At 34.5% G+C, this 15,175-nt stretch overlaps 1 protein-coding gene across 3 annotated transcripts in view; it reads left to right on the top strand.

The window, feature by feature from the left end:
• The window catches only part of CENPC (centromere protein C), a 79,369-nt gene that overhangs the window by 23,978 nt on the left and 40,216 nt on the right, over positions 1–15,175 (top strand). For all 3 annotated transcript variants that reach the window (XM_041726086.1, XM_041726085.1, XM_041726084.1), the window contains exons 7-10: positions 295–489; positions 3,095–3,708; positions 7,372–7,563; positions 12,090–12,375. In XM_041726086.1, the coding sequence (XP_041582020.1) occupies positions 295–489; positions 3,095–3,708; positions 7,372–7,563; positions 12,090–12,375 (1,287 nt within the window). The remainder of the gene's footprint in view (positions 1–294; positions 490–3,094; positions 3,709–7,371; positions 7,564–12,089; positions 12,376–15,175) is intronic.

Genomic DNA, 15,175 nt, shown 5'->3' with positions numbered 1-15,175 from the left:
AAATTTTTTTTAACATTTTATTTATTTATACATAAGAGAGACCAAGAAAGAGGCAGAGACATAGGCAGAGGGAGAACCAGAGGGAGAGCCTGATGCAGGATTTGATCCTAAGACCCTGGGATCACCACCTGAGCCAAAGTCAGACGCTCAACCCACTGAGCCACCCAAGTGTCCCGGCCTAGTGGAAAATTTTGTAAGTGGTCTGTATTGTCACTGAAAACTTTATTGTTCAGGAAAACTTATAACTCAGCAAACTGTGAGATTATACAACTTGCCTTCCTTTTAACCTTCAAGGTTAAATTTTGAAGATAAAAGTGTTTTGAAGAAAGGAGAAATAGCAAATAAAGTATCAGAAGAAACACAAAAGAGGAGATCATCAAGAATATCTCAGAAAAGAGTACAAGACTCAGAAGATGAAATTCAGCCACAAACTAAAAAAAGTTTTTCAACATTGTTTTTAGAAACTGTAAAACGAAAAAGTGAATCCAGGTGAGTTACTAAGAAGCTGCCTTTGAGGCAATTTTATTTTACATTCTGTGAACAATATCAAGGATTCTTAATGCTATTTAAATAAATTCTTAATGCTAAATGCTATTTATATAGAAGTTAATCTTAATTGGTACAAATTTTAATTGAAATTATGCCTAACTCTCACAGCAAATCACTCCCAAAGCCATCATTAAATATCTACTAAATTAAATGTGAAAGACAATAAGTTTTTTCAGCTTTCATTGCTTTTGTTCATTAGCACTTTCAAATCTGTATGATACCAAAGAATGAAGGCAGTATTTAGAAACAGAATTATGTCATGATGTATTTCACTATTAAGGGCTTTAACACTTTTACTTTTCTTCTGCTTGTGTTAATAAATTTTAGTCTGTTTTGGCCTCCTCAAAACCTTTAGAGGTTCTTCAGTGTCCATACAGTGATCTTAACTGTGGCTGCACATTACAGTTAACTACAATTAATGTCAGCTAGGGTTGAGAACCACTGGCCTATATAAACTTCAGATTTGTCAGCTGGTATTTACAACCTTCACTCTCCCTGGTTAACTGTTTCTGCCAACTTGGTCATACACATTTGCATTTGTCTGTTTTGGCATACCATTTTTCCCTTGTCATATGCTAGTCTTTTTCTTTTCTGGTGACATCTGCTTCCTGGGTCATGGATGGCTATCTTCTTTCTATAACCTCACATGGCAGATGATAGCAAGAAGGCTTTCTGAGGCTTCTTTTATGAGGGTATTAATTCTGTTCACTAGTGTTCTACCCTCATGACTTAATCACCTTGTAAAAGCCCCATCCCCAAATACTATTCCACTGGGGATTAGGTTTCAGTTTATAAATTTTGGAAATATACAGACATTCAGTCTATAGCAAGTGTCAACGTTGTTTCCTAAGGATATCTTCAGTTTGACTAATCATGATGTTTTGGAAGTCCCTTGAAGTAAAATAGAGGCGCAAATTTAGAGAATTCTTACTGGCCGGTTTAGGAAGGCTTAATTTTTATTTTATTTATTTTTTTTTTTATTTTTTTTTTAAATTTTTTTTTTTTTTCTTTATTTATGATAGTCACAGAGAGAGAGAGAGAGGCAGAGACACAGGCAGAGGGAGAAGCAGGCTCCATGCACTGGGAGCCTGACGTGGGATTCGATCCCGGGTCTCCAGGATCGCGCCCTGGGCCAAAGGCAGGCGCCAAACCGCTGAGCCACCCAGGGATCCCCAGGAAGGCTTAATTTTTAAATTCTTAGCATTACTTCTTTATATACAAAAACTTAATAGATGAGTTATATACAGTAAGGCAAATTAAACCTGTTTATAACAGATTGGCTATTTCTCTAAATGTTGAAAAGTAACATTTCTGTTTAAATATTCATACATTGTGGTTTTCTATTTATATTGACTTGGTTTTCATTAGATTTTCTAGAGTTTTCTAATCATATAAACTTGCAAAACTCTACCTGTTAGAAGATAGTATATTTCTTAGTGTATATATAAATATATATATGTGTGTGTGTGTATATATAAATATATATATATTTATATATATAGATAAATCTTATAATGTAAAACTAGTTTTACATTATAAAATGTAAATTTTATAATTTGAGATTATAGAGAAGTAGAGAAGGCATTTTCATTTCATAATCTTTTTATATATTTTATTAATGAAAAGATAGAAGAGACAGACATGATAATGCTTAAGCATCCTGACTCAAGTGGAAAAGGCAGAAACAGGAGTACGTATGCTAGCTTCAGAGTTTGGGTGTTTACCCTAAGTTTTTACTTATGCATATCTCACTTCAGTAGGTGTTTTGCTTGAGGCTTTTGTTATAAAAACGAAGGAAATGCAGAAGAGTCCTTCAGATTACTATCCTTTGAATAATTCCTTCCTTCTCTAGAAAGCTTTCCCAACTAATTGGAAGAGATGCTGTTTAATTCGTATTAGATTACCTTTCTAGATACTTTTCATTTATTTCTATACTGTGATTGCAATATTAAAACTTATTTGAAGACGTATGTGAATTATCAAACTTGGAATGAATTTTTATATTATTTAGTGCATAAATTTGTAGTGTTTTCTTAGACTATTAGACTTGAAGATGCCTTGGAAATGACATTGTTTTGGATGTGAAGAAATCTGGCCCCTAAGAGACATCTATACAGACAAAGAATTAGTATAACAGTATAAATAATAATGGCATGCATTTTTGGAACTGTAGGTCAATGTATCTGAACTGTTTAACACATCTGCGGGTTTCAACTATTCAATATATATAATGGGTTGGGGGAGCCTTAAATTAGTTGATGTCTAGGCTTCCTTCCAGCTCTGAACTTCTGAGCCTTAAATTAGTTGATGTCTAGGCTTCCTTCCAGCTCTGAACTTCTGTGATTTCATTAGTGTTTTAAATGAGTATAATTGGGTATTACAGAAATGTAAAAGGAGAGGAGGATTTTCAAGGGTAAGAGAAAATTGAGGAGATGTATACTGTTCTTTAAAAGATACATAGATTATATTTCCTATTTATTTTCTTCACAAAGCAAAGGTAAAAACTTTATTTTTGAGCTATTACTTATTGTAACATCCTGTTTAGTCCTATTGTTAGGCATATAGCAACTGCTCCACCTCATTCATCTCCTTCAAATGACCTAAAGTTGTTAGAGGATGAATTTATAATTGATGAATCAGAAAGCAGTATTGCCAGTCAACCTTGGATTACTATACCCAGAAAGGCTGGGTCTCTGAAACAGTGCACAGTGTACCCTGCAGAGAGCTCTGCACTCCTTCAAAGTAAGAAGTCAAAAGAAAAACATCACAGCGTGTCACCTACAGCTTTGACAAGTGACAAACATTCTGGCACAGCTTATGCAGTAGAGACATCTCAGCCCTCTGAACAAAAAAGACTGCGTAGAAGTTGTGCTTTGACAAATGAACTGGAAAATGATTATAGATCTACAAAACATGAAATGTATTATGAGAATGCAGAGAAATCATCTGGAAAGAAAAAGACTATACAACAACAAGAGAGAGGAAAATTTAAGGCCAATATCCTTGAAGAACAGGTTGATATGGAACAATCGAAAGATAACAATATAAATGTGTCACATATCACCCAAGATAAATTACAGAGAAATTCAGAGAGAAATATGGAAGAGTGTGAAAAGGTGATAAATGTTGGTATTTCCAAAAAACAGATGCTGCCTCTGGGTAAGTGTTTTATATTAAGTATAACTATGAACAGTATTCCGCAACTTTGTTTTTATAATATTTCTGTTTAGCTTTGGGAAGTAGGCAAAGTAAAACTAAATCTGTAGGCTCTTTTCTAGCATCTGTCTTTTACCTACAACTAAATTCTGAGTCACTTGAGTTTTGTGTAGCTTCTAAGATGGTAGTATATATAAAGGGAAAAGTGAATGGGAAAGACTCATAAACCAGGTAGTTACCAGAATATGAATAAGACAACATCATATATTCTTTGAGGTTTATTGAAATATAAACTGGGGGAAAAAAAAACAAGATTAGTGTGGGGCTATTTCTTACAGAATAAAATTCATACTCTTTTATTCCATCATTTTCTCATTAATCTAACAGTAAATTGCTAGACACTGTATTTAGGTAGTGAAATTACAAAGATTACTGAGACACAGTTATCACCATTAAAAAAATCAATCTAGTAGTGTCTGTAGACTAGCAGATATACACATATATTTATAGGCCAGTAGTAGAATTAGAGATCGTTATCCAAGTAATATCTCAATAGATCTTTTTATCTTGTTTCACTATATTACTTATCCAAGCTGGGAGACTTGAGAATAAGAGGGGATGTCAGGACAGGAAGCATAAACTGAGATTGTCTCAGACAAAGCTGGAGTATGGTTATCCTCTTTATGTCCTTATTGTATAGTGATTAAGGTTTGTAATGAAACTCTCATGAAGAAAAGATCCATTTATATTCTTTATACCGCTTTCTAAGTAATAGAAAAGGTAATTATTCTTACAGGTTTCTTTAGAATAGTTAATGGAATAGAAAACACTTAATAAATGTATTAGATATTTTATATGTAAATATAATTTAATCCTTCTTGATAATCCCATATGTTAGGAGATAACACTCAAGGTTAAAAATGCTGGCTGAGGATCTGTCTCCTCGTTAGAGCCTATATTTTTTAAGCACTATCAAGAAGTTTTGAAATAAGTGGAAGTGTTTTGGTAGTCATTTGAAAAAGCTGTTAGTTAACCAGAAAACTCTCTTCACTATAATTGTGTTTGTACCTAGAGGTTCTAGATGACTATAACATATTGCTGATAAAGAAGGGAGAAAGAGGTAAAGTACGGTGTTTAAGCTAGTTTTTATGAAAAATTCCACTTTAATTATTATTCAATTACTTTAGCTTTCTTTTTGTATAATCTATAACATAGACTTTAAATTACCTGAATTAATGGTTATCACACATTAGTTTTGTCTGTTCGTACCTTTGTGTATTTGAAAAATTCTGCTTAAAATAAAGGGAGAAAAAAGCCACTGTTTTTATTTTGTGGACCTCTCTTGTAAATGTCCAAATGTCCCAGGTTATTTTTTAAAAATATTTTTATTTATTTATTAGAGAGAGCATGAGCAGGGTGCTGGTGGCAGAGGGAGAGAGAGAAACAGACTCCTCGCTCAGCAGGGAGCTCAATGAAGCAGGGCTAGAACCCAGAACCTTTGGAATCGTGACCTGAGTCTAAGGCAGATGCTTAAGTGATTGAGCCACTCAGGCTGGCTGGCCGGCTGGCTGGCCTGCCTGCCTGCCTTCTTTCCTTTTCTTAGGAGGTGGCTATTTTAAGAAGATAAAAAGAACCTGACTAAACTGAAGTTACATTATAGAAAAGTTTTTTTTTCTTATTAGTCCCTTAAAATATGAATTCACAAAATTTGAAGCTACAAAAATTTTTATTTATCCTAAGTTCTTAGGAAAAAAACATTGTATCAAGAAAGTATACTTGAAGGATACTCTGTTTAATTAAATGCCAAATTCTTCACATTGATTTTCAGGTATATTAAATTCTTCTTTATCTAGATTGTTTAGTGACTATAATTTCTGATTAATTACCAGTTGTATTAATTTTCTATCACTGTCATAACAAATTACCACATACTTAGTGACTTAAAAAACATACATGTATTTTATAGTTCTATGGGTCACAAGTCTGATATAGATTTCATTGGGCTAAAATCAGTGTGTTGACAAGTTTGCTTTTCTTGTGATTCTGGGTGAGAATCTGCTTCCTTGTCTTTTCCAGCCTCTCGAAGTTGTTTATATCCTTGTATCATGATTTCCTTCTTTTATCTTCCAAGTCAGCAATACCAGCCTTCTTACATTTCCATTTTCTTTTACCTCTTCTTCCATTGCCCTTTCTGGCCACTACTTTTAAGAACACATATAATTAGATTGGACCAGCCTAGATAATCCAGGATAAATCTGATTCTCCTATTTTTTTTGTTTGATTTCCTTCTATGTCTTTATTGACTTCTTTTTCTCATTTCACTTATAAATTTTGGTGATTCTTTCCATATTCCTCAAGTTTAATAGTTTGCCCTTTGTTCTTCCTTTATATTCATACCTTGAGAAAATTATTCCTTTGCTTCCATCTGAATTATTTTCCCAAATTTACCTTCAGAGTGAAAGTCTGGTCTTGTATTTCCTGTATTTCCTGTATTTCCAGATTTCAACCCGAATTATGTTCTCATCTTTTTGAAAAGTTCTGTACAGTTTCATATTTAATTATGTGATTATGTATAATACCTATCTGCTCCTTTGGTCTTACAGACTTTATGTAATTTGTTTACTCCATGAATATTTCCTACTTGATAGGGGTTTAATTCTCTTTTTGGATCAGAAGTCTTTTCTCAGATGCTTCATAAATGCTTGTTTCTTGATTTATTTGATGATCAAGAAAATTTTTCATTCTGTCTACTAACATCTAATATTTTAAACGTCTTCCTGAAAAAAATTTTCCGTTTTGGTGGTTGTGCCTCTCTTTGCTGTAATATTTGTATTGAAATATCTTGTATTTCCCTGATTTTTCCTTCTTGTTGTCAGCCACAAAAAACAAAACTAGAATTGATCTCACCTTTCTGTTAGATTCTTTTCTTACGTATTGGGATGAATTGAAGTTACTACTGGTACCAAACCTTTACATTAGCTATGATTGCTTGCCATATTCATTGTTTCTTTTCAGTCTCTTTTTTCTTTTTAAATTCTATTCACAAAAATAATGTTTTTCCTTCATATAGGAACATCTTTTGAAACTTCATTTTAGGGCAGCTCGGATGGGGTTTAGCGGTTTAGCGCTGCCTTCAGCCCAGGACATGATCCTGAAGACCCGGGATCGAGTCCCACGTCAGGCTCCCTGCATGGAGCCTGCTTCTCCCTCTGCCTGTGTCTCTATGCCTCTCTTTCTCTGTGTGTCTCTCATGAATGGATAAATAAAATCTTTTAAAAAAAAACTTCATTTTAAATCTCTTCTTTCAAAAATTAGATTGACAAAATCATGACCATTCAAAACAGAAAAACAGTGGTTACCTTTTTTTTTTGACTTGGGACATTGGTCAGTAGTTGGAAGAAGCCACATACTTTTCCTTTTCAGAATGTACTCAGAATGTACATTTTTTTGGGCTCAGAAGTATATGTTCTCAAGCTATGAAAGGTTTACATTTAACTGACAGAAACAGATCTTATTGAGAACATTTGACTTAAAAAGGAGATGAAAGAAGCCTACAGAATAAATTTAAGACATAATTGAAAGGGTTTTTTTTTTTTAATCTGTTGTGATTTTCTGAAAACTCTGGTTCCATAGATTGTAAATTTTTTTTTATTTTCTTTAATTTAGGAAGCAAAAAAAATAGTACCAGTGTTCCTTATACAGTGTATCAGAAAAAAGATAAGAAATCTAAAAAGAAGCATTTTCCTAGTGGGTCCAAGAAGAATAAGCTTATACCTGATGAAGTGACTTCAACTATTACAAGAAGTCGAAGAATTTCCCGGCGCCCATCTGATTGGTGGGTGGTAAAATCAGAGCAGAGTAAGTATTTTATTTAAATGATGTTCATGGAGAGCTCCAAAAAGTCATTGTATAGGAGGCTTTATGTTTGATTTATACTCCCATTTTCCACAGAAAATCTAATGAGGACAAAGTTAAATTGGGTCATTGATGGAAATATTAAATCAATTAAAGTGTAAAGATATTGGGCTCTACTATATACTATATTCTAGATATAAGGATATAGCTGTGGAAAAATAAACTGCTCTCATGGGACTTACATTTAAGTAAAGGAAGACCAGCAATATAGATGTATAATTCATGCAGCGATAGGTAATAAAAATAAAGCAGATAAATGATAGAGATGAGAAGTAGATGGCAGAAGTAGGGGTAGGTAAGAAAATAGAATACTGTTCTTATAAAAGGTGTAATAAGAGTCCATTTTGATCTTTCAGAGAAAATATCTTAGAAAAAATGAAGAGGGGAACCATACAAATTAACTTGGTGTGTAACATTTCAGACTAAGAGAACAGTATTTGTAAAAGTGCTAATGGAGCATACTTGGCATGTTTGAGGAATTCAAGAAGGCCAGTATGGCTAAAGATGAGTAAGCCAGGAGAGATGAAGTCAGAGAGGCAGACTGGGATAGAGAGTTTAGATGAAGTGTATTGGGAAGCTACTGGAAGATTTTAAGCAGTAAAGTGATTTGGTTGAGTCTTCTTTTAAAAGATTTTCTTACTGCTATATAGAGAAGAAACTAGGGCATGGGCACTAGGTAAGAGATTGTAAGAGGGAAGAGATGAAAAGTGTTTGGATTTGGTACTAACGGAGAGAGAACCAGGAGTCTAGGATGACTCAGACTTATTTTTGCCCGAACAAATAGAATATTCGAGCTCTATTGTTTACTGAGATGAGGAAAAGTATGAAAGAAGCAGATATGGGAAGGATGTCAAGATTTCAGGTTGTAATAAATTAATTAGATATCAAAGTAGATATATTGAGGAAATAGCTTGGTAAATGAATTTAAAGTTAGGGAGAAGGATTTGGGAGGATGTATAATTAGGGACCTAACAATATATAGATGATTTTTAAAACTTTAGGACTGTTTGAAATCACCTAATGATACAATGAACCTGGAGAAGAAAGCCAAGGATTTAGTCCTGGGAGACTAATCAGGAGTCAAGATGAAAAGGTAGATCCCATCCACCAAAAGGTACTAAACAGGAACAGTAAGATTAAAGGAAAATGAAGAGCACTTAGGTTTATGGAAGCAAAGTAATGAAAGCATTTTAAGGATTGAGTGATGAACTCTTAAATACTGCTGATATCTTGAAGTAGATGAGAGTTAAGAAATGACAATAGAATTTTGGCCACATGGAAGTTGTTGGTCACTTTGATAGAAATGGTTTCTGTGGAATGATAGATCAAAAGCCTGATTCAGGTGGTTTTAAGAGAATAGGAAGTGAGGAAGGAGAGATAGTAAGATAAGGGAGCATAGAGATGTGGGGTCAAGGAAAGGTCTTTGTGTTTTTGGTAATTTACAGGATGTTACATCAATTTATCTGCTCATTTAAAATAACCTCATAGAATGTAGGGGAGGGAGAACCCTCTTGTACTGTTGGTGGGAATACAAACTGGTGCAGCCACTGTGGAAAACGGTATGGAGATTCCTCAAAGAGTTAAAAATAGCTGTGATCCAGCAATTGCATTACTAGGTATTTGAACCCAATGAAATACTAATTCAAAGGGATACATGCACTCCGATGTTTATAGCAGTGTTATTTACACTTGCCAAATTATGGAAGCAGCCCAAGTGTCCATCACTTATGAATGGATAAAGAAGCCTGGAGGTGATCACCTAGACACCGTCTACCTAGTAAGTACTAAAATTCCAGACTCCCTGAAGGAAAGCAAGTATTTGACATAAACCGTATTTTTTGCAAAGCAGTTTAGGCGCACTAAGCCACATTTATCAGTTAGGAAATAATGGGAACCCTCCAAAATTTGAGTTCCCACATGCTAGTCAAGAGGTAACTTTGCAAGCAGGTCTTTCTAAAGATGACATTCTTCGGTCTGCTATACTATCTCTTCTCTGTACAACGTGAAACATTTATTGTTTTGGAAACATTTTTAATCTTTTAAAGTAAGTAATCATGAGAAGATGGTAGAAGATTAAAAATGAAAAAAGAATATTTACATTTGCAGAATCTGTTGTCTCTGGTATTTAGATCAAGTGAGAGTAGAACAAATAGGGCACTACATCTGAGGCATTGTTGCTATGAATTTTTGAGTCATTGGGATCCTTGATTGATAGTAGAAAGAGATATTCTGTTGTAGCCTTCCTTGGATTTTGGACTTAGATCTGGGTTTAAATTACGATTTCTCCACTTTTCAGTTATTTTGTTCAGTTTCTTATTTTGTAACATTATTACAAATCCTTCTACCTCTGTAGAAGGCAGAGGGAGAAGCAGGCTCCGTGCTGGGAGCCCGACGCCGGACTCTATCCTGGGACTCCAGGATAGTGCCCTGGGCCAAAGGCAGGCGCCAAAGTGCTGAGCCACCCAGGGATCCCCTCCTGTTACTATTTTGATGAACTCACCTTTCTGCCCCAGGTGCCTGAAACTGTACTATGGCAGATGAGCATGTAAATATATAGGTAAATAAAAATCTACAAAGCTTGGATAAGTTTTCTAGAACTCTGAGACTTACCAATACTTCTTCTGATAGAAAAAGAAAGTCTGAAACTCAAAAAAGCAATATGACTTGCATCCTAAAGTCATAGGCCTTTGTGCTAGAACTGGAAAACAGTAGAACTGAAGTTTTCTGTCTGTTGATCCATTCATTGCTTATTTCCCTAGTAAGCAACCAAACTGCCTATATAAATGTGGCCCCGCTGCTTTTTCATGTATGTTGAGAAACATCAAGTGCCCACTCTGAGGCAGGAATGGTGTTAGGCAAGGCCCAATACTAGAGTGAAGCAAGTGAGTAGCAAAGAATGAGAAATTTGTAGAAGCACTTGGTCTCAGGGTTGTGTGAGTTCAGATTCAGTGTTTGTATGATTCTGAGAGTGAGCACCTTCTTAAATTTTCCAAACTCATTAAGTTTTTTTATGATGAGAACTTTAAGTTTTACTCTTTGGTATTCATTTTGTAATATATACATATATAAAATTATTATATTGTGTATCTTAAACTTATACAATGTTATATGTCATTTATATCTCAGTAGAACTGGAAAAAAAATTGCTTCCCCACAGTCCTGCTCCTGGTGTTAGGCATTCGGAATGTAAAAGAGCAATTTTGATCTTAGGAGTTGTCAGTATGCTGGAAGAGAGAGATAAGTAAACAGTTAGATGACTAATAAATACTATCAAAGAGTTGAGAGAGAGCTACTTAATTTAGGGATGGGAATTAGGGAAAGCTTCCTGAAGGATGAATTAGCAGTCAACTGAGTGAATGGGGTGAGAAAGAAGGATGGAATGTTTTCAGTAGAGTAGCATCTGGAGATTAGAGTTTAACCTTTTAAAAATTGTTTTATCAGAGTTATTTGGAGGGCTTGTTAAAACACAGATTATTGGGCTCTACTCAGAGTTTTTGATTTAGTAGGTCTGAAGTGAAGCCTGAAAATTTGCATTTCAAACTAGTTCTCAAGTGATACTGATCCTGCTGGTCCAGGGAGCAACCTTTTAAGATGCAGTGCTTTAGAGAAATGCAAGTAGTTCAGCATTGCCGGATTTTTTTGGTTTGTTTATTTGACAGCGAATGTTAAACATTTTTGATTAATGAAATAAATAGGTGTAGAAATAAATAATTAAAAATATTTGGGCTTAATCCTTAAGTTACAGATAATCACTAAAAGATTTTAGCAACATTGTCATGATCCAACTTGTGTTTTCCTAAGATGATTCTTGAAGCAGTGTGAAGACTGGATTGAAGAATGGCAAGACTAGAGAAAGGGAGACTAACAGGCTGCTTTAATGATCCAGTTAAGAAATGTTGAGGATCCCTGCAGGAGAGCTATGGAAGAAGTAGATTTGAGAGACAGTAAGAATGTAGAAATGACAGAATTAGGGGATTGATTGTGAGTAGGTACAGGAGTCTTCGATGATTCAGATTCCTGATGTAGATATCGTCAATAGTTACACTTTTCATTAAGATAGGAACTAAAACCAGAGGGGAAGATTTAGGAGAGAGTTGTAGGTGAATATTATACCAGTATCTACATAGTAATTACAGTTTAAGGGTAGAAGGGTCCCTCAAAGTAGGTGCATAGAGTGAGAAGCTGAAGCTGGAGCCTTGGGAAATAACCAGATCTTAAGGATGGCCCAAAGAGTAGTGGGTAGAGACACAGAAGGTGGTTTTGGAAGCCTGTGATGAATTTAAAGGGGCTGGTGCATATACCTAAAAACTGAAAAGCTGTACAGTATATGAATTTAATTTGAAAACAAACATAGCCTATGAGATTGGTGTGTGTGTGTTTACATCTAAGTAAATAATGTTGGTATTTCAGTGAGCTCAATAATCTAGATAAACATTATGCTAACTTTAGGTTATCATTGACTCTTTCAGGTCTTGTTTATAGCAATTCTCCAAGAAGAAATGAATTGTCATTGTCTTACAACTGTAGACAAAAACTTGCTGAAAAACTAAATCAGTCATCTAAGAATACTAAGGAAAAAACTATCCCATTTAAAGAGCGGGAGATAACTACTTCAGGCAGCTCAGGAGCACAGGAGTTTTTAAATGCTAAAGATTCTGGAAGAATTACTGACCATGATGAAATTTCTGGTTGTTGCCAGAATGAGTCATTAGAAAGTGATGAGGAAGACCTGGTTACGAAGAAAAATCATTCTGGGTAATGTCTGTTATGTATACAATATAGTTATTTTTGTTGTTTAGCATTTAATAGTTTGTCAGTGTCATTTAATCATTTGTGAAGAAGTAAGAAGTTCTGCTGTCTGACAAACCTGGTTGTAAATCCATGCTCATCTGTTAGTTAGGGGTTGCCCCAGCACAAAGTAGTACTCTGCATTTGTTTCCTCATATTAAAATGGGGACTATTATGTAGTACATGGCATGTGAGTGATACATTTAAAAGGTAAGTATTATTGTCACTTACAAGTTTTTTTTTTAAGTTTTTTTTTAAGGTGGTAAAAGCACATAAAATTTACCATTTTAGTTATTTCTAAAAATGTATTTTATATTTTAATTCCAGTATAATTAACTATCTTAGTAATTTTTTAAAAAGATCTTATTAATTTATTTAAGAGAGAAAGAGAGAGAGAGAAAGAGAGAGAGAGAGAGAGAGCAGGAGCAGGGGGGAGGGGCAGACAGAGAGGGAGAAGCAGGCTGAGCAGGGTGCCAGAGGCGGCGGAGCTCCATCCCAGGACTCTGGGATCATGAATTGAGCGGAAGGTAGATACTTAACCAGCTGAGCCAACCAGGTGCCCCTTAGTCATTTTTAATGTCTAGTTTGATTTGCTTCCTTTTGAGTGAGGTTAATGTGGTTTCAGTAATTGGGAATGTATCTTAATACTTCTTCTCCTCAGGTGATAATAGTCAACATACTTTGAGTGATTATTTGTGCCAAGTATTTGCTAGGAACTTTCAGCGAATTTTCATCAGTCCTAACAACCTAGTGAGTTAGGTATTGTTCTTGCATATTTTTGTTTATTGACATAGTATTTATTCTTTCATTTACTCAACAAATAATATATATATGAGAAACTGCAAGGTGCTAGGGGTTTATGAAAATAAATGATCATAGTGGCCTAAAGCATAGTAGTATATGTCATTGTAGTACCAAAAAAAAAAAAAAAAATCCTATACACATTCTAACTTTTTCACACCATTTTCATACAACTTTTCAATTTCTTTATATTTCAGATTAAAAAAAAAAAGTAAAACCCCTGATTCCCTCATGATTTCACTTAAGAAATAAAACATAGTGACCACTGAAATCCCATGTGTACTTTTGCTGAGCCCATTCTCATGGATATTTTTATACTTTTTCTACATGTACATGTATATATGAACAGCAGTGGTATGGTTTTAAAAGTTTATAAAAATGGTTTCATTAGTATACACATCCTTCTGTGACTTGCTTTTTTTTCCACAGTTCATTTTAAGATTATTCATGTTGATAAATGATTTATTTTTATTCCTTTATAAAGAGTGGAGGTTGGCAAACTTTCTTAAAGGGCCAGAGAGTAAATATTTTAGACTTTGCTGGCCAAGAGGCAAAATGGAAATAGTTATCTAGATAAATAACCATTTAAGATATAACTTTTAAAAATATACAAACCATTCTTAACTCTCATTATATATATATAAAAAAAAACAAGTGGTTGGTTGATTTATAGTTATTACCTTGTATGGTTATATGAAAATGTTTAATCTCTCCCCTTTTTTTGTACTTCACTCCTTTTTATTGCAAGTAATGTACCACTTTTTATTCATTCATTGAAGGGTGAGCATTTGAGTTGTTTCCACTTTTATTTTTTATTTTTTTATTTTTATTTTTTTAAATATTTTATTTATTTATTCATAGAAACACAGAGAGAGAATGAGAGGCAGAGACACAGGCAGAGGGAGAAGCAGGCTCCATGCAGGGAGCCTGACGTGGGACTTGATCCAGGGTGTCCAGGATCACGCCCTGGGCTGCAGGCGGCGCTAAACCGCTGCGCCACCGGGGCTGCCCCACTTTTATTTTTTAAAATGATAATTTTTATTTATTTTCAGATGTGATTCTTTTTCTTCAGGTATTAACACTGTGTTATATTTTCAGGTATACAATGTATTTATCTAGTCTCTTGATAATTCATCACTCTGAAAAAAGATTTTTGCCTGTACATACATTTTATACATGTTTCCTTGAGCAAATGTGTAAGAGATTCCTTGTAGTAGTATATATAGGAGAAATAGAATTACTAAATTTTAGGGTATGTACATGTTTAACCTGTCCTAATACTGCTGCATCATTCTCAAAATTGGATGAGCTGATGTATAACCCCATAGCAAGGTAAGAGAATTCGTTTTTTTAAAAATTCATTTGAAAGAGAGAGTGAGCCAGCAAGTGAGAGCTCAAGCAGAGGAGAGGGTCAGAGGGAGAGGGAGAAGCAGACACCTTGCTGAGCAGGGTACCTGACTCAGGACTCTGTCCCAGGACCCTGGGATCATGACCTGAGCCGAAGGCAGACCCTCAACTGACTGAGCCACCAGGTGCCCAAAGGTGTGAGAATTCTTATTGTCCCATGTACTTATTGAAATGTGTTGGTGTTAGACTTGTTATTTTTTGACAGTGTAGTGGGGTATACTTCTGGATTTAATTTGCATTTCTCTAATTATTAGTGAGGTTAAATAGTTAAATATCTTTCATTTGCTTTTTGTTCATTTTTAAATGAATTGCCTCTTTGTAAGTTGCTTGGCTCAGTTTTCTATTTTTTAGAAACTATTTTGGCTTGTAATCCTTAATGGGTCACATGTATTAATGTCTTTTATACAGAAGACATAATTTTATTTATTTATTTGTTTATTTTCAGAAGACATAATTTTAATTTACAGTTAAGGCTGTACATTAAACAGCCTTGGGGGTTAGGAGCCCTGACCCCCACACAGTCAGAAATTTGCTTATACCTTTTGTCTTCTTAAAAATG

This window comes from Vulpes lagopus, chromosome 12 (genome assembly GCF_018345385.1).
Source record: "Vulpes lagopus strain Blue_001 chromosome 12, ASM1834538v1, whole genome shotgun sequence".
Classification (NCBI taxonomy): Eukaryota; Metazoa; Chordata; class Mammalia; order Carnivora; family Canidae; genus Vulpes; species Vulpes lagopus.
This window is presented reverse-complemented; position numbering and strand designations above follow the sequence as displayed.